Source organism: Schistocerca serialis, chromosome 10 (genome assembly GCF_023864345.2).
Source record: "Schistocerca serialis cubense isolate TAMUIC-IGC-003099 chromosome 10, iqSchSeri2.2, whole genome shotgun sequence".
Taxonomy (NCBI): domain Eukaryota; kingdom Metazoa; phylum Arthropoda; class Insecta; order Orthoptera; family Acrididae; genus Schistocerca; species Schistocerca serialis.
In genome coordinates, this window is record NC_064647.1 from 108,728,074 (window position 1) to 108,750,024 (window position 21,951).

General features: G+C 43.6%; 1 protein-coding gene across 1 annotated transcript in view; it reads right to left on the reverse strand.

The window, feature by feature from the left end:
• LOC126425323 (lysosomal-associated transmembrane protein 4B-like) overlaps positions 1–21,951 on the reverse strand; it is a 240,967-nt gene that overhangs the window by 32,961 nt on the left and 186,055 nt on the right. Inside the window, exons 3-4 of the mRNA XM_050088305.1 lie at positions 15,593–15,746; positions 5,630–5,715 (exon numbers count right to left, since the gene is read on the reverse strand). Coding sequence (XP_049944262.1) covers positions 5,630–5,715; positions 15,593–15,746 — 240 coding nt within the window. The remainder of the gene's footprint in view (positions 1–5,629; positions 5,716–15,592; positions 15,747–21,951) is intronic.

Genomic DNA, 21,951 nt, shown 5'->3' on the forward strand with positions numbered 1-21,951 from the left:
AGCTGACCGATCCATCATCATTCTTCCAGCTGACAAGGGTTCCACGACCATGGTACTTCATCGTCGGGAGTATGTGGCTGAGGGACTGAGTCAGCTTTCAGACAACACTACATACAAAGTTTGCCACGGTAATCCCACTCCTGATGTCCATGCGGAGCTTCAAGGAATCCTCAGAACCTTAGGCCCCCTACAAAACCTTTCACCTGACTCCATCAACCTCCTGACCCCACCAACACCCCGCACCTCTAACTTCTACCTACTTCCTAAAATTCACAAACCCAAACATCAAAGCCGCCCCATTGTAGCTTGTTACCAAGCCCCCACAGAACATATCTCTGCCAACGTGGATCAACACCTTCAACCTATTACATGCAGTCTCCCATCCTTCATCAAAGACACCAACCACTTTCTCAAATGCCTGGAATCCTTACCCAATCTGTTACCCCCGGAAACCATCCTTATCACCATTGATGCCACTTCCTTATACACACTGCGAAGGAGCACTTCCTTTCACGCTGACCATCTGCCACCCTACCTAAAACCTCTTTCCTCATTACCATAGCCAGCTTCATCCTAACTCACAACTTCTTCACTTTTGAAGGTCAGACATACCAACAATTAAAGGGAACAGCCATGGGTACCAGGATGGCCCCCTCATACGCCAACCTATTTATGGGTCACTTAGAAGAAGCCTTCTTGGTTTCCCAGGTCTGCCAACCCAAAGTTTGGTACAGATTTATTGATGACATCTTCATGATTTGGACTCACAGTGAAGAAGAACTCCAGAATTTCCTCTCCAACCTCAACTCCTTTGGTTCCATCGGATTCACCTGGTCCAACTCCAAATCCCATGCCACTTTCCTCGACACTGACCTGTCCAATGGCCAGCTTTACACATCCGTACACATCAAACCCACCAACCAGCAACAGTACCTCCATTATGACAGCTGCCACCCATTCCATATCAAACAGTCCCTTCCCTACAGCTTAGGTCTTTGTGGCAAACGAATCTGCTCCAGTCCTAAATCCCTGAACCATTACACCAACAACCTGACAACAGCTTGCGCATCCCGCAACTACCCTTCCGATTTTGTACAAAAGCTAATAACCAGAGCCACTTCCTCATCCCCTCAGACCCAGAACCTCCCACAGAAGAACCCCAAAAGTGCCCCACTTGTGACAGGATACTTTCCGGGACTGGATCAGACCCTGAATGTGGCTCTCCAGTAGGGATACGACTTCCTCAAATCTTGCCCTGAAATGAGATCCATTCTTCATGAAATCTTCCCCACTCCACCAAGAATGTCTTTCCACCATCCACCTAACCTTCATAACCTCTTGATTCATCCCTATGAAATCCCCAAACGACCTTCCCTACCCTCTGGCTCCTAACCTTGTAACCACCCCTGGTGTAAAACCTGTCCCATGCACCCTCTCACCACCACCTACTCCAGTCCTGTAACCTGGAAGGTGTACATGATCAAAGGCAGAGCTACGTGTGAAAGCACCCACGTGATTTACCAACTGACATGCCTACACTGTGAAGCCTTCTACGTGGGAATGACCACAACAAACTGTCCATTCGCATGAATGAATGGACACAGGCAGACAGTGATTGCTGGTAATGAGGATCACCCTGTGGCTAAACATGCCTTGGTGCACAGCCAGCACATCTTGGCACAGTGTTACACCGTCCGGGTTATCTGAATACTTCCCACTGACACCAACCTATCAGAACTCCGGAGATGGGAATTTGCCCTTCTATATATTCTCTCTACCGTTACCCACCAGGCCTCAACCTCTGCTAATTTCAAGTTGCCGCCCCTCGTACAACACTTGTCATTCAACAACATTTTTGCCTCGGCACTTCTGCCTCGACTGACATCTCTGCCCAACCTCTTTGCCTTTACACATGTCTGCCTGTGTCTGTATATGTGCAGATGGATATATGTGTGTGTGCGTGCGCGAGTGTATACCTGTTCTTTTTTCCCCCTAAGGTATGTCTTTCCCCTCCCGGGACTGGAATGACTCCTTACCCTCTCCCTTAAAATCCACATCCTTTCATCTCTCCCTCTGCTTTCCTCTTTCCTGATGAAGCAACCTTGGGTTACGAAAGCTTGATATTTGTGTGTGTGTGTGTTTGTGTGTTTTTTTATATATCTAAAAACAAAGATGATGTGACTTACGAAACGAAAGCGCTGGCAGGCTGATACACACAAATAAACACAAACATACACACAAGATTCAAGCTTTCGCAAACAACGGTTGCTTCATCAGGAAAGAGGGAAGGAGAGGGAAAGACGAAAGGATGTGGGTTTTAAGGGAGAGGGTAAGGAGTCATTCCAATCCCGGGATCGGAAAGACTTACCTTACACGTATCCATCCGCACATACAGACACAAGCAGACATTTGTCTGTGTACGTGCGGATGGATATATGTGTGTGTGTGTGTGTGTGTGTGTGTGTGTGTGTGTGTGTGTGCGCACGTGAGTGTATACCTGTCCTTTTTTCCCCCTAAGGTAAATCTTTCCGCTCCCGGGTTTGGAATGACTCCTTACCCTCTCCTTTAAAACCCACATCCTTTCGTCTTTCCCTAACCTTCCCTCTTTCCTGATGAAGCAACTGTTGGTTGCGAAAGCTTGGATTTTGTGTGTATGTTTGTGTTTATTTGTGTGTATTAGCCTGCCAGCGCTTTCGTTTGGTAAGTCACATCATCTTAGTTTTTAGATATATTTTTCCCACGTGGAATGTTTCCATATATATATATATATATATATATATATATATATATATATATATATATATATATATATATATATATATATATATATATATATATATATATATATTCCTGGAAATTGAAATAAGAACACTGAATTCATTGTACCAGGAAGGGGAAACTTTATTGACACATTCCTGGGGTCAGATACATCACATGATCACACTGACAGAACCACAGGCACATAGACACAGGCAACAGAGCATGCACAATGTCGGCACTAGTACAGTGTATATCCACCTTTCGCAGCAATGCAGGCTGCTATTTTCCCATGGAGACGATCGTAGAGATGCTGGATGTCGTCCTGTGGAACGGCTTGCCATGCCATTTCCACCTGGCGCCTCAGATGGACCAGCGTTCGTGCTGGACGTGCAGACCGCGTGAGACGACGCTTCATCCAGTCCCAAACATGCTCAATGGGGGACAGATCTGGAGATCTTGCTGGCCAGGGTAGTTGACGTACACCTTCTAGAGCACGTTGGGTGGCACGGGATACATGCGGACGTGCATTGTCCTGTTGGAACAGCAAGTTCCCTTGCCGGTCTAGGAATGGTAGAACGATGGGTTCGATGACGGTTTGGATGTACCTTGCACTATTCAGTGTCCCCTCGACGATCACCAGTGGTGTACGGCCAGTGTAGGAGATCGCTCCCCACACCATGATGCCGGGTGTTGGCCCTGTGTGCCTCGGTCGTATGCAGTCCTGATTGTGGCGCTCACCTGCACGGCGCCAAACACGCATACGACCATCATTGGCACCAAGGCAGAAGCGACTCTCATCACTGAAGACGACACGTCTCCATTCGTCCCTCCATTCACGCCTGTCGCGACACCACTGGAGGCGGGCTGCACGATGTTGGGGCGTGAGCGGAAGACGGCCTAACGGTGTGCGGGACCGTAGCCCAGCTTCATGGAGACGGTTGCGAATGGTCCTCACCGATACCCCAGGAGCAACAGTGTCCCTAATTTGCTGGGAAGTGGTGGTGCGGTCCCCTACAGCACTGCGTAGGATCCTACGGTCTTGGCGTGCATCCGTGCGTCGCTGCGGTCCGGTCCCAGGTCGACGGGCACGTGCACCTTCCGCCGACCACTGGCGACAACATCGATGTACTTTGGAGACCTCACGCCTCACGTGTTGAGCAATTCGGCGGTACGTCCACCCGGCCTCCCGCATGCCCACTATACGCCCTCGCTCAAAGTCCGTCAACTGCACATACGGTTCACGTCCACGCTGTCGTGGCATGCTACCAGTGTTAAAGACTGCGATGGAGCTCCGTATGCCACGGCAAGCTGGCTGACACTGATGGCGGCGGTGCACAAATGCTGCGCAGCTAGCGCCATTCGACAGCCAACACCGCGGTTCCTGGTGTGTCCGCTGTGCCGTGCGTGTGATCATTGCTTGTACAGCCCTCTCGCAGTGTCCGGAGCATGTATGGTGGGTCTGACACACTGGTGTCAATGTGTTCTTTTTTCCATTTCCAGGAGTGTGTGTATATATATATATATATATATATATATATATATATATATATATATATATATATATATATATATATATATGCCATACTTATTGAGGAATAAATATTCTTTCAGTGTCATCAATTTTCTACATTAGGAACTATAGTGTAAAAATATCAATGAAAACACTCAAAACTCTGCTAGGTATAATTATTAAGTAACGTCTTTCCAGAGACAACCAAACAGTGAGAAATATACTGATTTACAACAGATTGATTAAGCCGCCTCCCCTCCCCCCTCCCATCCCTCCATCCCCTATTGGTTCTTCTTTTCTTGACAACTAGCTATGGTGTGAAACAAGTCAACAGGTTTACAAATAATAAGATACATTTTCTCCATAACAACATAAAAGGAATTTGTTTATGTTATATTAATCTTAATCCCCCCCACCCCTCCTCCTTGCACCATGAACATGGACCTGGCTGAGAGGAGTTGGCCATAGTGTAGGTCCATTTGCAATGAAGGGGTAACTGTGGAGACACCAGACAAACAGGTAGTTTCTGAAGACGGGCAGCAGCCTTTTCAATGGTTGGAGGGGCGACAACCTGGAAATTTACTTATTTGGCTTTATGACATTAGCCAATATGACCTTGCGGTGCTGTACTGCAAATGGCTGAAAGCAAGGAAAACTATGTCCATAATTTTTATGCAGCTCTATCGTATGGTTTAATGATGATGGGATCTTCTTTAAGTAAAATATCCCAGAGGTAAAACAGTCCCCTATTCCAATTTCTGGGCAGGTACTACTCAGGATGTTGTCATAAGGAAAACAAAACCGGTATTCTTCTGGTTAGAGTGTTGAACGTTAGATGCCTTAATTGGGTCAGTAGGTTAGAGAGTTCAAAAACAAAAATGGATACTTCCATAGTGGCGCACATTTTCATTCACTTCTGCCGATTCCACATAAATAGGCAATACAGTTGACATCAATGGTACCTTCCATGTCCATTCCTTTCTCCCCTCTCCACCCTATGTAATAGAGTTCCTAAAGGCCCAAACTAGAAAGGAAATTTGTCTTTCTCAAAAGAAATATCCTGGTTTTTGGCTTATAAAGTTTAGGAAATTCATGGAAAATCTAAATCCAGAATGTCGGTTGGGCCTTGAACAACCATCCTCCCAAATGCAAGTCAAGTGTGTTACCTCTGTGCCACTTAACATCTAAACAAGAACTTAAGTGCAAGGGAAAGAAATAGAAAGAGATATTCACAAGTGCACATGGTGCTCCAGTTGACACACACACATAATCAATCCTTGGAATAATGTTAAGTAAATTATATCTTCAGTTATGTAAAATGCAAGTTTTATTGGCTGGATACATGATATGTTGCCTTACCTTCATGGCTCCATAGAGAAGCATTGCACAACTTACGACCTCAAACACATTCATCATAAGGCTGATGATCAGCAGCGGATATGTATCTGAAAATAGTTAAAAACTTAAATGATTTTCTTGTTCCCAATATATATATATACAGGGCTATTACAAATGATTGAAGCGATTTCATAAATTCACTGTAGCTCCATTCATTGACATATGGTCACGACACACTACAGATACGTAGAAAAACTCATAAAGTTTTGTTCGGCTGAAGTCGCACTTCAGGTTTCTGCCGCCAGAGCACTCGAGAGCACAGTGAGACAAAATGGCGACAGGAGCCGAGAAAGCGTATGTCGTGCATGAAATGCACTCACATCAGTCAGTCATAACAGTGCAACGACACTTCAGGACGAAGTTCAACAAAGATCCACCAACTGCTAACTCCATTCGGTGATGGTATGTGCAGTTTAAAGCTTCTGGATGCCTTTAAGGGAAATCAACGGGTCGGCCTGCAGTGAGCGAAGAAACGGTTGAACGCGTGCGGGCAAGTCGACGAATAAAGCAAGCAGGGAGCTAAACGTACCACAGCTGACGGTTTGGAAAATCTTACGGAAAAGGCTAAAGCAGAAGCCTTACCATTTACAATTGCTACAAGCCCTGACACCCCGTGACAAAGTCAAATGCTTTGAATTTTCGGCGCGGTTGCAACAACTAATGGAAGAGGATGCGTTCAGTGCGAAACTTGTTTTCAGTGACGAAGCAACATTTTTTCTTAATGGTGAAGTGAACAGACACAATGTGCGAATCTGGGCGGTAGAGAATCCTCACGCATTCGTGCAGCAAATTCACAATTCACCAAAAGTTTACGTGTTTTGTGCAATCTCACAGTTTAAAGTTTACGGCCCCTTTTCCTTCTGGGAAAAAAACGTTACAGGACACGTGTATCTGGACATGCTGGAAAATTGGCTCATGCCACAACTGGAGACCAACAGCGCCGACTTCATCTTTCACAGGATGGTGCTCCACCGCACTTCCATCATGATGTTTGGCATTTCTTAAACAGAGATTGGAAAACCGATGGATCGGTCGTGGTGGAGATCATGATCAGCAATTCATGTCATGGCCTCCACGCTCTCCCGACTTAACCCCATGCGATTTCTTTCTGTGGGGTTATGTGAAAGATTCAGTGTTTAAACCTCCTCTACCAAGAAACATGCCAGAACTGCGAGCTCGCATCAACGATGCTTTCTAACTCATTGATGGGGATATGCTGCACCGAGTGTGGGAGGAACTTGATTATCGGCTTGATGTCTGCCGAATCACTAAAGGGGCACATATCGAACATTTGTGAATGCCTAAAAGAACTTTGAGTTATTGTATGTGCATTCAAATCATTGTGAAAATATCTAAAATAATAAAGTTATTGTAGAGCTGTGAAATTGCTTCAATCATTTGTAATAACCCTGTATATATATGAATCTTATCTGCAAAGTGAAAACACAAGTTTAGTAAAAACAGGAAAAAAAATTACATACAATAAACTCTTGATTATCGATGGGTAGATGATTGGCATTGTGGATTATCCATGGCCTATATCTCACACTTTTATTTGCAGCTGAGAATTTTTCTTTAACCTGGGAGTGATTGCAGGTGAGCAATAATCTCATATTGCAGAAAGAGTGTAGTAAATAATGTGCTGCTCAAACAGCCTCAAGCAATGCCCCATAAATGTTGCAGAAGATTGTCAGTGTTTTCTGTTCATGCTGAACAATGTCTGAAAAGCAAAAATGAGTTGTGTTGTGTTGTTATCGATACAGCAGAAACTGAAAATAGTACAAAAAACTTGAAGGTAGTATTGGTGTGCAAAATCTAGCATTGATTTATAATATATGTGAAACTGCAATGCAAGATATTCATAAAAACAACCATCAGTTAACATTTATCTAGGTGGAAGGCCACGAAAAGTCTTCAAAAACAGAACTAGAGAAAGTCATGTCGGAAAAATTTCAATAGAAACAAGCAGAGTGCACACAAGTATTTGACTCAGTATGCGCCAACTGGGCCCCATTTTAATGCATATTTCAGCTGGTTAACAAGATTTGAACAGAATCATGATATCTGGGCGATTGCTGTCCAAGGAGAAAAGTTAAGTGGGGACAATAAGGCTGCTTCTGAATTTTGTAATGGTTTCCAGGAGATTATAACATGAGAAAATTTTGACTGAGCAAATTTACACTGCAATAGAAACCACGTCATTTTAGAAGAGTATACCAACAAAGACTTTAGCTTTTAAGACACAGAGTACCAGCTTATAAATCAAGCAAGAAAAGGATAACTTTGTTGTTTTATGCTGATGGTATGGGAATAAATGTAGGCTTGGTTGGGATCACACAAATATAGGCTTGATGTATTTCAAAAATAATTGCTGTGTGCCGCAAGGTCAACCTGCATGGGCTGTATTATTACTGAACAATGCACTATCACATCTAAACGAAAACATTCTGAAATTAGCTGACAGGATGATATTTGTAAAATATTTACCCCCCTTATGTGACAGCCTTAATCCATCCAGTGGATCATGGTGTCATTGCTTCCATGAAGAAAATTTGTGAAGGAAGTCTCCTACAAAAACTTATGGATGAGGGCAGCAATCTTCAAAAATTTTAGAAATAATTAACTGTGGCAGATATGTGTTGAAGGCATGCAAGAAGATAAAACAATCAACCACAGCAAAGTCACTGAAAAATATTAATTCCAAAATTTATGAACTAAGTAATTCCAATGATGGAGGAGAGTGCTCATTAGTAATGTTAGCTGCTGTTTTTGTAAGTACTCCAGCATGTGAAACAGTTGACAAAGAAACTATTTCTGAATGGTTTTGTGGTATCGGCTGCTATCTGGTCAGCTGCAATTTCAAATACGCACGCCACCAGTCACACCACCATGTTTCCTGCAGTTGCCACTGTGGCGTGAGGGCACTGCCATGAACGATTGAGCTGCTGTCTGTGAGATATAAGTATCCCCTCTCTGGAGCTCCAGTGGTGAGTGTATTTAAGTTTGAATTTTCATGCACAGACCCCTTTTTGCGTGTTTGTCAGTTGAATAACATTTACAGACTTCCATAGCGGTAAGGGTTTGACATCTTCTGAACAGGCATTGCATTGAAGAGTGATAGATTTACAGTTATTTTGTATCTGTATGTATTTCTACATTCGAAGTTACTGTAGCAACTGATGCTGCCACTTCAGCTACAAATTTGTGTATTATTTTTACTATTTAATATTAGATGTAGAATAAATTAATGTCTGAATTCTCTGTTTATGAATAGCATCTGTTTCACACTTCTGTATCCACTAAAGAACTACGCAGCATGCGTAGGAAGTCACAACAGGTTTGATGCCAACTGCACAGATCCATACCATTAGATGTCGAGTGACAGTGTTATTTTTCAGTGGATACATGGAAAATCAAAGGAAGTGACTGATAGCAATGAAGATGAGAACCTTCATCTAATTACAGAAACAGTAATCAGTCATGCATCAGCAGGTCAATAGGCTTATAGGACTATCTGGAACGGCAAGAAGATGCTCCGCTTTAGGGCAAGTTGGTGATGCATAAAATTTATAGTGCAGTTTGTAACAGATAGGCTACCTCATTGATACAGAAATCAATGCAAGACTATTTTGTTTCGAAGTAGTGTAATCTAATGTGAAGCTGAACTGTACCGTTTTGTTTGTAAGTACCCTATTTTCACACACACTGTGATTATTACACTACAAATTATTATTAACATTAGTTAATTGATTTTAATTATGACATTCTAGTTAATTTTTGTTTTTGAACAATCCTAATACCTTAATGGTTACTATAATTGCGAATTATTTGTTGACTTCAATTATCCATGGTTTTCAAGTCTCCCATCAACACCAATAATCGAGAGGTACTGTATATTTTTATGATTAGCAAAAATGTTGATTCTTCCCATGTATAGTGCAGTAAAAAATGAAGAGACATGTTCTCAAACTAAATATTAAGTACTTTTCACCAAGCATCATTTATTTAATTTTGAATAAATATAACACATTCAGTTCAGCACATAAATACCAAAGATATCAATCATATATTTTCTAATTGGTCAGGAATTCAACAGTAGAACAAAGTGTTTAGCATTTCATTTCAGGAGGAACATGTAGCAGAGAATTTGATCTCAAGAAAACATGTTCTTGAACTTGCTGGAAGCTAGGTTGAGCAGTTCTTGTACTTTTTTTTATTACTGGTCTATTTTCATTTTTGTGATGTTGGGTGACATTCTGGTAATGTAGATGACTCAAATTTTAGGAGGAAACTTTTTGCTGGACAAAATCTTATCATATATGCATAATTACACAAATTCCTTGATGAAATTTTCTGCAAATAATCTGTAACAGTTCAATAGAAATAATAAAATACATAATTATAGCATTGTTCAAAAACAATTCTGTGTTATCCACAGACTTCAGTTATCCATAGTTTTCAAGTCCCCCCATTACCACGGATAATCTAGAGTGAAGCATACAGATACAGTTTTTCCTACTCATCCTGTCCAGAAAGTCTTCTCTGACCCGCAGTTCTGGGTGACTTTTCCGAAATCTGTACCTTTTCATTTACCTCCCTAGTCCTTTTCCTTCAACCCTTCTGCTTGAGGAAGGAGCCACTGGTTCCAAAATCTTGTCTAATTATAACGTCCTTTTAGGTGTGTGTTCTGCCGCCACTTGGTGAATAGATTTTTTATCAATCAAATCACATTATATTGTCAAAAACTGATTGTTTTTGTTGTTATAATAATTGTAACATTAGACAAATATTCTTACAAATATTCTTTCTCCTTGTACTTGATCTTGGCTCAAGATATGGCGTATTAGACACCAACAAAGATTTTCATTACCTTCTCAACCACAAAAGTTTCCCAGTAGAATTAATATTTAAAACTGAATGGAACTTTATTCCTTTTAACATGTGAATTTTTATTTGAAAATGTGTAGATTATGTTTATAGAGATGTCATACATATTTTTCGCTGCTAAACCATTTCCTTTCCTTTTATATGATCAACACATACACACAGATGGATTATGCTCATAGCGTGCAAACTGATTTGTTGTATATTGATATCATATACTGCACATATTATCCATGCAACATGTTACTTACTACTTAGCAGGCATGACAGGAAATACTGAACAAATTTAGAGACATGCTGATAGCTTCATAACAGCTCAGTGCAGGTCATATGAAACTAACAGAAATCCTCAGCAGAGAGGATTAGAAAGAAAGGCGGCATCATTCTTGTGAAACACTGCTAGCTAAGACAAAAATATCTGCTGCCACCATCATCTTTCTCAATGTGGTTTTCTCAATGTCTGAGGTGAACAATTGCTTTCTCCTTACGACAGGAAGAAGGCTGGTTATGGCCAAAGCCTATAACTTTTGGTTGACATTACATTCATCTTCACAGTGGAAAAATATTGTGACAACTTCACACGTCATGCATGCTATTTAACCAGGAAAGATGCCATAACTGATTTTCAAACACCAGAAAATGATACTTCACACCATAACATCAGCTTAAGCAAACACAAAACATTGAAAAATGAAACCATGTGAACACAGTAAGTGCCCAGCACCACTTGGCTGTTTCAGAATATATTATTTGATAAAAAACAAAATAATGTAGCCTAACAATAACAATTAATAAAATCCCTGAATCGCACATCTTCTGTGTTTGATTCAACAAATTTTACATCAAAGATGTGTGTACTGCAACACTGTGCACACACTCGTAAGCCACAAACTTGTATCTCAAGTACCACACCCGACTGAGGTGCAGGAGGGAGGGTGTTGGAAGTGTGGTAGCGCGGCATGGGTGTGACAGCATCTTGAAAAAGAGGTTAGTGAATCAAAAAAACTTGTCACTTGAGCATGTTCTAGAAAGTTAAAATACAATAGCATGGGAGGGGCTTTCAATAAGTAGTGCAATACTTTTATTCTGCAAGCAGATTGATTTTATTTTCCAGTACACCATATTATTCCTCACTCTTTCCGCTACAAACCTTATTTTTCAACAATCTCCATTTCACGTGACGGACTTACATCACTGGACCGATGACCTCAGCCGTTTGGTCCCTTCGGTATTTTCACTTACATCACCTTACTGGGAGAGCCTATAAAGCCTATGCTATACCACTCTACTGGTCGACGTAGGAGCCAACATCTTGCTGCTCCGGTAACCTCCCCGTCATCCGTGTACTGCTTCCTGCTGAATGCATCCTCCATTAGACCAAACACTTGGAAATCGCAAAGTGTGAGACCCAGGTTGTAGGGTGGATGAGGGAAAATGGTCCAACAAAGTTTTGCGAGCTCTCTGGAGTGTGCAGACTTCTGTGAGGACTCGGCATTCGTGAAGAAGTTTGTTTGGATTTTTGTGGAAATGAACATACTTTCCTGAGGGTAGCGCAATACACTTCAGAGTTGATTGTTGCCCATGAGGGAAGGCATCGGACAGAACAACCCCTTCAGAGCCGCAGAAGACTGTCGTCACGATTAGATTATACTGTACGAGGATGTGCCACTGAACATTTTCTTCGGAGGAGAACTGACGTGGTGCTACTCCACGGATTGCTGTTTTGTTTTCCGTTCGAAGTGACGAACCCGAGCTACTTCACTTCTGACTGTGTGTGACAAAAAATTGTCACAATCAGCCCCATAACCTGCAAGCATTCCGCACAGAAGATTCTTTGTCGCTTTCTGTGACCGTCTGTTAGGCAGCGAGTAATCCAGTGGGCACACCCCTTTTAGAACCCCAACTGATGGACACTGTTCTCCGATGTGTTTGATTGTGATCTGTGGATCACTTCGAATGAGAGTGTCTGCACGTTTCAACACTGCAAAAGTCACGGCTGCGTGTGGTTATTTGGCAAGTGGGAGATTGGACAGATTTGCGAGACCTCATTGCGGTGATGAGAGATGCCTTGTCCAACAATTAACTGTGCTTTTGTTTACTGCTGGTCTCTGTAGACATTCTGCAAGTGCCTATGAATATCTGTGATGCTCCGTCTTCCTGCTAAAACAAACTCAATGACAGTTCTCTGGCCTACATTACAGACGCCATTTTGGAGGGTATGTAACTACAGGGGCTGAAGTGGGAATATTCCATTATGTACCGCAACAAATTCCGCATTTTTTCACTCACTGTTCGCCAAGAAAAAAAAAGGTGTTGCATTACTTACTGAACACACCTCATATAAAGTTATTACACTGCTCTGCAAAAGTTACAGACAAGACAGATAAAGTAACATAACATTTTACTGTGTCAGAGGAAATGAATTAAAGTTAAGGAGCATATTGCCAGTGGTCTGCCAGTCATGCACAGAAATCTGGACGTCACACAGCGTGATTATAGTGCCAAATAGGGCTGGCCCCTCAACACGGGGCAGTTGAAGCGACATAGTGTGTGAATCGGCAATTAACTGCTAAGGTGAACTGTGGTAATGTTTCTCATTAGAATGTGGTCCGGGGACAACATATGGCAAGAACCATTGGGAAACTGGAAGAAAGGCGAAGTGTGATGAGTGTAGCATAGGAATTTGTTATTGTTCATAGTATTGTTTCACATTCGCAGGGAGTGTTTCAAACCACAGGCGGCAGCGCTGCCCAAAGAAGAGGATGTGGTTGACTACAGCAGTAGATGACCACTAAAATGTACAACAGGCAGGAAGGGACTCACACGAAAGAGCATGGGCAACAGCAATCATATTGAACAGGACTGCAAGGCCTGTAATCTCATGCAACACAGTGGCACAACGAATTACTGGGATCGGCTCTTCGTCCGAGAACAAGTGCATTGTGTTCTGTTGACATCATCACGTTGGCGAAACAGTTTCCAAAGGTGCCAAGGGCGTGAAGACTGGATCAACAAGGAGTGCAGCCGCGTCCTCTTCTCGGATGAAAGTAGGTTCACTCTGAGTAGTGATTCCCGGCGCCATTCACATTGCCAAAGCTGGGAACATGCACCCAGGAACATTGTCAAGCATAATCGTTTTTGTGGGCAAGGTAATATGGTATAGGGAGCCACTGGTCAACATTACTGAGTGACTGTATTCCTTCACCGTGTACGTCTTTACAGGGGCGGACCAAGAGAGGTGGGACAGTGGACAGCACACTGGACAGCACACTGGACTCGCATTCGGGAGGTTCAAACCTTCGTCCAGCCTCCCGATTTAGGTTTTCCGTGATTTCCCTAAATCGCTTCAGGCGAATGCCGGGATAGTTCCTTCGAAAGGGCACAGCCAACTTCCTTCCCTGTCCTTCCGCAATCTGGTGAGGCCGATGACCTCACTGCTTGGTCCTCTTCCCCAAATCAACCGACCAACATTATAGGGGTGCTTTCGCCCGTGACTTCATTTTATAAAGATGGCAAATGCACGGCCGTATGGGCAGATTAGGTGGAGGAGTTTTGGAACGAGAGGATATTCAGCAAATGGACTGAACTGCCGTTCTCTGGACTTCAGTGTCTCAGACCACGTGTGGGAAGCATTGATGTGAGCGCGTCCACATACCCCAAGGACCACGCAGCAGTTGTCAACAGAGCTAGTGGGGGAATGGAACACCCGAACAAAAGAACTCGTTAGTAACCTTGTGGCCAGCATGGCAGCATGTTTCAGAGCAAGCAGTTCTGTCCACGGTGATAACACACCCTATAAGCACCATCTACCACCTTTTTAATGCCATTGGTGCCACCACATATCGCAATGACTCCAATGTAATTATTGTCTTTGAATAAAAGTGACATTTTTGTTCGTCCCATTGTGCCTGTCTCTCAGTTACCTTCTATGATACAATGCAGCGTTCTTTCTATGTATCGTCCAAGTTTCATCGAGACACATTATTTGACAGTGACACATCATTCAACAGTTACTTTCGTTCTTAAGTTTTGCACACTAGTATATGCATGTAAGCTTCCCCATTTTTTCATTTGTAGTTCTGGCAACCAAAGAAAAGTTCGGAGTAGGTATTAAAATCCATGGAGAAGAAATAAAAACTTTGAGGTTCGCCGATGACATTTTAACTCTATCAGAGACAGCAAAGGACTTGGAAGAGCAGTTGAACGGAATGGACAGTGTCTTGAAAGGAGGATAAAAGATGAACATCAAGAAAGGCAAAACGAGGATAATGGAATGTAGTCGAATTAAATCGGGTAAAGCTGAAGGAATTAGATTACGAAATGAGACACTTAAAGTAGCGAAGGAGTTTTGTTATTTGGGGAGCAAAATAACTGATGATGGTCGAAGTAGAGAGGATATAAAATGTAGACTAGCAATGGTAAGGAAAGTGTTTCTGAAGAAGAGAAATTTGTTAACATCGAGTATTGTTTTAAGTGTCAGGAAGTCGTTTCTGAAAGTAGTTGTATGGAGTGTAGCCATGTATGGAAGTGAAACATGGACGATAAATAGTTTGGACAAGAAGAGAATAGAAGCTTTTGAAATGTGGTGCAACAGAAGAATGCTGAAGATTAGATGCGTAGATCATGAGGAGGTATTGAATAGAACAGGGAAGAAGAGGAATTTGTGGCACAACTTGACAAGAAGAAGGGACTGGTTGATAGGGCATGTTCTGAGGCATCAAGGGATCACAAATTTAGTATTGGAGGGTAGTGTGGAGGGTAAAGATGAATACACTAAGCAGATTCAGAAGGATGTAGGTTGCAGTAGGTACTGGGAGATGAAGCAGGTTGCACAGGATAGAGTAGCATGGAGCGCTGCATCAAACCAGTCTCAGGACTGAAGACCACCACCACCACAACAACAACATCTAGGCCCAGATAGGAGATAAGTTGCCACCCCACTCAGGAAAAGCGTTTTGCTAAAACCCGCGGGAAAACGTGTAGTAGAGGTAAGACAGTACTTATTGAACCACCCTCGTAACACTGCGTGCCGGGACTTACACATGATCTCCAGTGAGTTGAGGTACGGGCGGCGAAGCAGGTTGGCCTCCTCTGGGTCGAAGACGCGCTGGAGCGTCTGGTCGTTGGAGCCTCCCATGTAGTCGCCCGTCTGCCAGCGGTAAGCCATCGTCGCCAGCTGCACCACGCTGGCCGCCTGCGGCACACACACAAAACACACTGCACTCGGTACCACACTGCAGGTAACGGGGGCCGAGGGCCAGACCGTTGCTCACATCTGGCCGAGGGCGTCGCTCTGTGAGCAGGCAGCGTCGTTCTCCTTCAGTGCACCAGCCGTCTGAAGCTGTATGAGCAGGCGGGAGAGCAGAATGGAACGAGAGGCTAATCTTCTGTATCGCGAGATATCACATGACAGTTATGCACAAAACTGTAACACTCCTCACAAACGAAAAGTACGAGGGTTGGAACTTTAATAGTGCCAACTACAGGGCTATTACAAACGCTTGAAGCGATTTCATAAATTCACTGTAGCTCCATTCATTGACATATGGTCACGACACACTACAGATACGTAGAAAAACTCATAAAGTTTTGTTCGGCTGAAGCCGCACTTCAGGTTTCTGCCGCCAGAGCGCTCGAGAGCGCAGTGAGACAAAATGGCGACGGGAGCCGAGAAAGCGTATGTCGTGCTTGAAATGCACTCACATCAGTCAGTCATAACAGTGCAACGACACTTCAGGACGAATTTCAACAAAGATCCACCAACTGCTAACTCCATTTGGCGATGGTATGCGCAGTTTAAAGCTTCTGGATGCCTCTGTAAGGGGAAATCAACGGGTCGGCCTGCAGTGAGCGAAGAATTTCGAAAATCTTACGGAAAAGGCTAAAGCAGAAGCCTTACCGTTTACAACTGCTACAAGCCATGACAGCCGATGACAAAGTCAAACACTTTGAATTTTCGGCGCGGTTGCAACAGCTCATGGAAGAGGATGCGTTCAGTGCGAAACTTGTTTTCAGTGATGAAGCAACATTTTTTCTTAATGGTGATGTGAAGAGACACAATGTACGAATCTGGGCGGTAGAGAATCCTCACGCATTTGTGCAGCAAATTCGCAATTCACCAAAAGTTAACGTGTTTTGTGCAATCTCACGGTTTAAAGTTTACGGCCCATTTTTCTTCTGCGAAAAAAAAACATTACAGGACACGTGTATCTGGACATGCTGAAAAATTGGCTCATTCCACAACTGGAGACCGACAGCGCCGACTTCATCTTTCAACAGGATGGCGCTCCACCGCACTTCCATCATGATGTTCGGCATTTCTTAAACAGGAGATTGGAAAACCGATGGATCGGTCATGGTGGAGATCATGATCAGTAATTCATGTCATGGCCTCCACGCTCTCCCGACTTAACCCCATGCGATTTCTTTCTGTGGGGTTATGTGAAAGATTCAGTGTTTAAACCTCCTCTACCAAGAAACGTGCCAGAACTGCGAGCTCGCATCAACGATACTTTCGAACTCATTGATGGGGACATGCTGCGCCGAGTGTGGGAGGAACTTGATTATCGGCTTGATGTCTGCCGAATCACTAAAGGGGCACATATCGAATATTTGTGAATGCCTAAAAAAACTTTTTGAGTTTTTGTATGTGTGTGCAAAGCATTGAGAAAATATCTAAAATAATAAAGTTATTGTAGAGCTGTGAAATCGCTTTAATCATTTGTAATAACCCTGTATTTATCCGAGCGGGATTAGCCGAGCGGTCTCAGGCGCTGCAGTCATGGACTGTGCTGCTGATCCCGGCGGAGGTTCGAGTCCTCCCTCGGACATGGGTGTGTGTGTTTGTCCTTAGGATAATTTACGTCACGTAGTGTGTAAGCTTAGGGACTGATGACCTTAGCAGTTAAGTCCCACAGGATTTCACACACATTTGAACATTCTTTTGCTATATGCACAAGAATATGGTAATTCCATGTTGTATACAGAGCAAAGCTGGTGTCGTTGTAGCATGGATCCTTTCGTATAATGACGGAATATGGCTGTGATTTGAAAATGACATGAAATAGAGATGTTACAAAAATGCTTGACAATGACGCTTAGTCGAAATTAGCGGATTATATATACGTCGCGTTACAGCCTACTAAGGACAATGTTTACGTATACTATAGCTCAAAATGAGTGACCGACATGTTAGACCCTCTTTCACTAGTGCATATTCTGTGCTCAGCAGACTTACGTCCGCACCCGTTAGCTGAGTGGAAGCCGGCACGGTAGCTCAGCGTGTTCGCTCACAGAGCCGGTTGGCCTCTGCAATAAAAAACTGAGTGGAAGGATCAACAAACGAACTTGAACGGATGTCGTGTGTCGTCCGCAACGACCATACACACACAAAAAAGTGGTCAGCGCCCGCGTTCGATTACCGGCTGGGTCGGAGATTGTTTTCCCTCAGGGACTGGGTGTTGTGTTGTCCTAATCATCATCATTTCATCCACATCGACGCGCAAGTCGCCGAAGTGGCGTCAAATCGAAGGACTTTCACCCGGCGAACCGTCTACCCGACGGGAGGCCCTAATCACACGACATTCACAGTTTAGTAGACTGGTCATTGCTTTCGAAAGATCCTGTAATTTTCTTCACGTTCATAGAAGATGGCACTGTTCTTAGCGGGTATTATTTTTGATGAAATTAGAATTATATTAATATCTTCAGCTGCTGACGGGCGTTGATATATATCAACGGGGACAGATGAAAAAGTGTGCCCCGACCAGGACTCGAACTTGAGATCTCCTGCTTACATGGCAGACTCTATCCTTCTGAGCCACCGATGGCACAGAGGATGGTGCGACTGCAGGGACTATCTCGCGCACGCCTCCCGCGAGACCCACATTCTCACCTTGCATGTCCACACACTACATTCGTAGTGTCCCACCCCAACACACTCATTATTCGTGGAAGACATTCTTACCAAGTCCCGGAGCAGTTCGGGGAATATGTGTGCATCCGCACAGAAGTAGGTCATGGTCGGTATTGCAGAACTGTACACTTAAATGGATATGGTGTCTGTTCTTTGGGACATGTCAGAAAGAACAGACACCATATCTATAGAAGTATATTATTTTTGATATCTTTTCAGCTTGCACTGTAATCTCACCTCAGAAGTGGGTAATTATGAGGGTTGGAATTTTAATGGTGGCAACTATTTATTTACAGCTCGTACAAAATAGATACGTGTTTCAAAGTTTTACTGACCTTCAAAGTCGTCACCAGCATTGTGTATTACCCGTTGCCAGCGATGTGGAAGTCGTAGGATACTCTTAGCAGTGCCAGTTGTGTTGACAGTTCGAGCGGTGTGGTCTATTGCGCGACGAATTTGTAGCAGTTCTGAAGCGAATGCCATAAAGTGTTTCCTTCTGTTTAGAAACCGAGTTGAACTCACGAGGGCTTAAGTCAGGGCAGTGTAGTAGGTGGTATAGCACTTAGCAGCCCCATCAGTCAAACAAATCAGTAACAGCTTGCACTGTACGCTCTTGAGCATTGTCCTGCAAAATGATGGTCAGGTCCTGCAGAAAGTGTCATCACTTCTGTCTCTAAGCTGGTCGTGGGTTGTGTCCCAAAGACGAACAGCACAGACACACAAGTGATGACACTTTCTGCAGGACCTGACCATCATTTTGCAGGACAATGCTCAAGAGCGTACAGTGCAAGCTGTTACTGATTTGTTTGACTGATGGGATTGCAGAGTCCTATACCACTTACTGCACTCCCCTGGCTTAAGACCTCGTGATTTCGATTTCTAAACTGAAGGAAACACTTCACGGCATTCCCCTCAGAACTGCTACAAATTCGTCGGGCAATAGACCGCACCGCTCGAACTGTCAACACAACTGGCACTGCTAAGAGTATCCTACGACTTCCACATCGCTGGCAATGGGTTATACACAATGCTGGTGATTATTCTGAAGGTCAATAAAACTTTGAAACACGTATCTATTTTGTACGAGCTGTAAATAAATAGTTGCCACCATTCCGTATTTCTAGATTTCCGGAAAGCTTTTGACACCGTTCCTCACAAGCGACTTGTAATCAAGCTGCGGGCCTTTGGGGTATCGTCTCAGTTGTGCGACTGGATTCGTGATTTCCTGTCAGGAAGGTCGCAGTTCGTAGTAATAGACGGCAAATCATCGAGTAAAACTGAAGTGATATCAGGTGTTCCCCAGGGAATCGTCCTGGGACCTCTGCTGTTTCTGATCTATATAAATGACCTGGGTGACAATCTGAGCAGTTCTCTTAGGTTGTTCGGAGATGATGCTGTAATTTACCGTCTAGTAAGGTCATCCGAAGACCAGTATCAGTTGCAAAGCGATTTAGAAAAGATTGCAGTATGGTGTGGCAGGTGGCAGTTGACGCTAAATAACGAAAACTGTGAGGTGATCCACACGAGTTCCAAAAGAAATCCGTTGGAATTCGATTACTCGATAAACAGTACAATTCTCAAGGCTGTCAATTCAACTAAGTACCTGGGTGTTAAAATTACGAACAACTTCAGTTGGAAAGACCACACAGATAATATTGTGGGCAAGGCGAGCCAAAGGTTGCGTTTCATTGGCAGGACACTTAGATGATGCAACAAAAAATAAAGACAGCTTACACTACACTCGTTCGTCCTCTGCTAGAATATTGCTGCGCAGTGTGGGATCCTTACTAGGTGGGATTGACGGAGGACATCGACAGGGTGCAAAAAAGGGCAGCTCGTTTTGTATTATCACGTAATAGGGGACAGAGTGGCAGATATGATACGCTAGTTGGGATGGAAGTCGTTAAAGCAAAGACGTTTTTCGTCACGGCGAGATCTATTTACGAAATTTCAGTCACCAACTTTCTCTTCCGAATGCGAAAATATTTTGTTGAGTCCAACCTACATATGTAGGAATGATCGTCAAAATAAAATAAGACAAATCAGAGCTCGAACAGAAATGTTTAGGTGTTCGTTTTTCCCGCGCGCTGTTCGGGAGTGGAATGGTAGAGAGATAGTATGATTGTGGTTCGATGAACCCTCTGCCAAGCACTTAAATGTGAATTGCAGAGTAATCATGTAGATGTAGATTAAAATTCCAACCCTCGTCATTACCCACTTCTGAGGTGAGATTACAGTGCAAGCTGAAAGGTTATCAAAAATATATGGATATGGTGTCTGTTGTTTCGTACATGTCCCAAAGAACAGCCACCATATCCATTTACGTATATAGTTCTGGCAATACCGACCATGACCTCCTTCTATGCGGATGCACACATATTCCCGAACTGCTCGGGGACTTGGTAAGAATGTCTTCCACTAGTAAAGAGTGTGTTGGGTTGGGACTCTACGAATGTAGTGTGTAGAGATACAAGGTGAGAATGTGGGTCTCGCGGGAGGCGTGCGCAAGATAGTCCCTGCAGTCGCACCATGCTGTGCCCTCGGTGGCGCAAAAGGATAGTGAGTTTGCCATGTAAGAAGGAGATCTCGAGTTCGAGTCCTGGTCGGGGCACACTTTTTCATCTGTCCCCGTTGATATATATCAACGCCCGCCAGCAGCTGAAGGTATTAATATAATTCTAATTTCATCAAAAATAATACCCGCTAAGAACAGTGCCATCTTCTATGAACGTGAAGAAAATTGCAGGAACTTTCGAAAGCAATGATCAGTCTACTAAACTGTGAATGTCGTGTGATTAGGGTCTCCCGTCGGGTAGACGGTTCGCCGGGTGAAAGTCTTTCGATTTGACGCCACTTCGGCGACTTGCTCGTCGATGGGGATGAAATGATGATGATTAGGAGAACACAAGACCCAGTCCCTGAGGGAAAACAATCTCCGACGCAGCCGGTAATCGAACGCGGGCGCTGACCACTTTTTTGTGTGTGTATGGTCGTTGCGGACGTCACACGACATCCGTTCAAGTTCGTTTGTTGATCCTTCCATTCAGTTTTTTTATTGCAGAGGCCAACCGGCTCTGTGAGCGAACACGCTGAGCTACCGTGCCGGCTTCCACTCAGCTAACGGGTGCGGACGTAAGTCTGCTGAGCACAGAATATGCACTAGTGAAAGAGGGTCTAACATGTCGGTCACCCATTTTGAGCTCTAATATACGTAAACATTGTCCTTAGTAGGCTGTAACGCGACGTATATATAATTCGCTAATTTCGACTAAGCGTCATTGTCAAGCATTTTTGTAACATCTCTATTTCATGTTATTTTCAAATCACTCTTAATTGCAAGTAAAAAACAGCGATATTCCGTCATTATACGAAAGGATCCACGCTAAAACGACACCAACTCTGCTCTGTATACAACATGGAATTACCATATTCTTGTACATATGCCCGAAGGAGGACTCGAACCTCCGGCGGGACCAGCCGCACA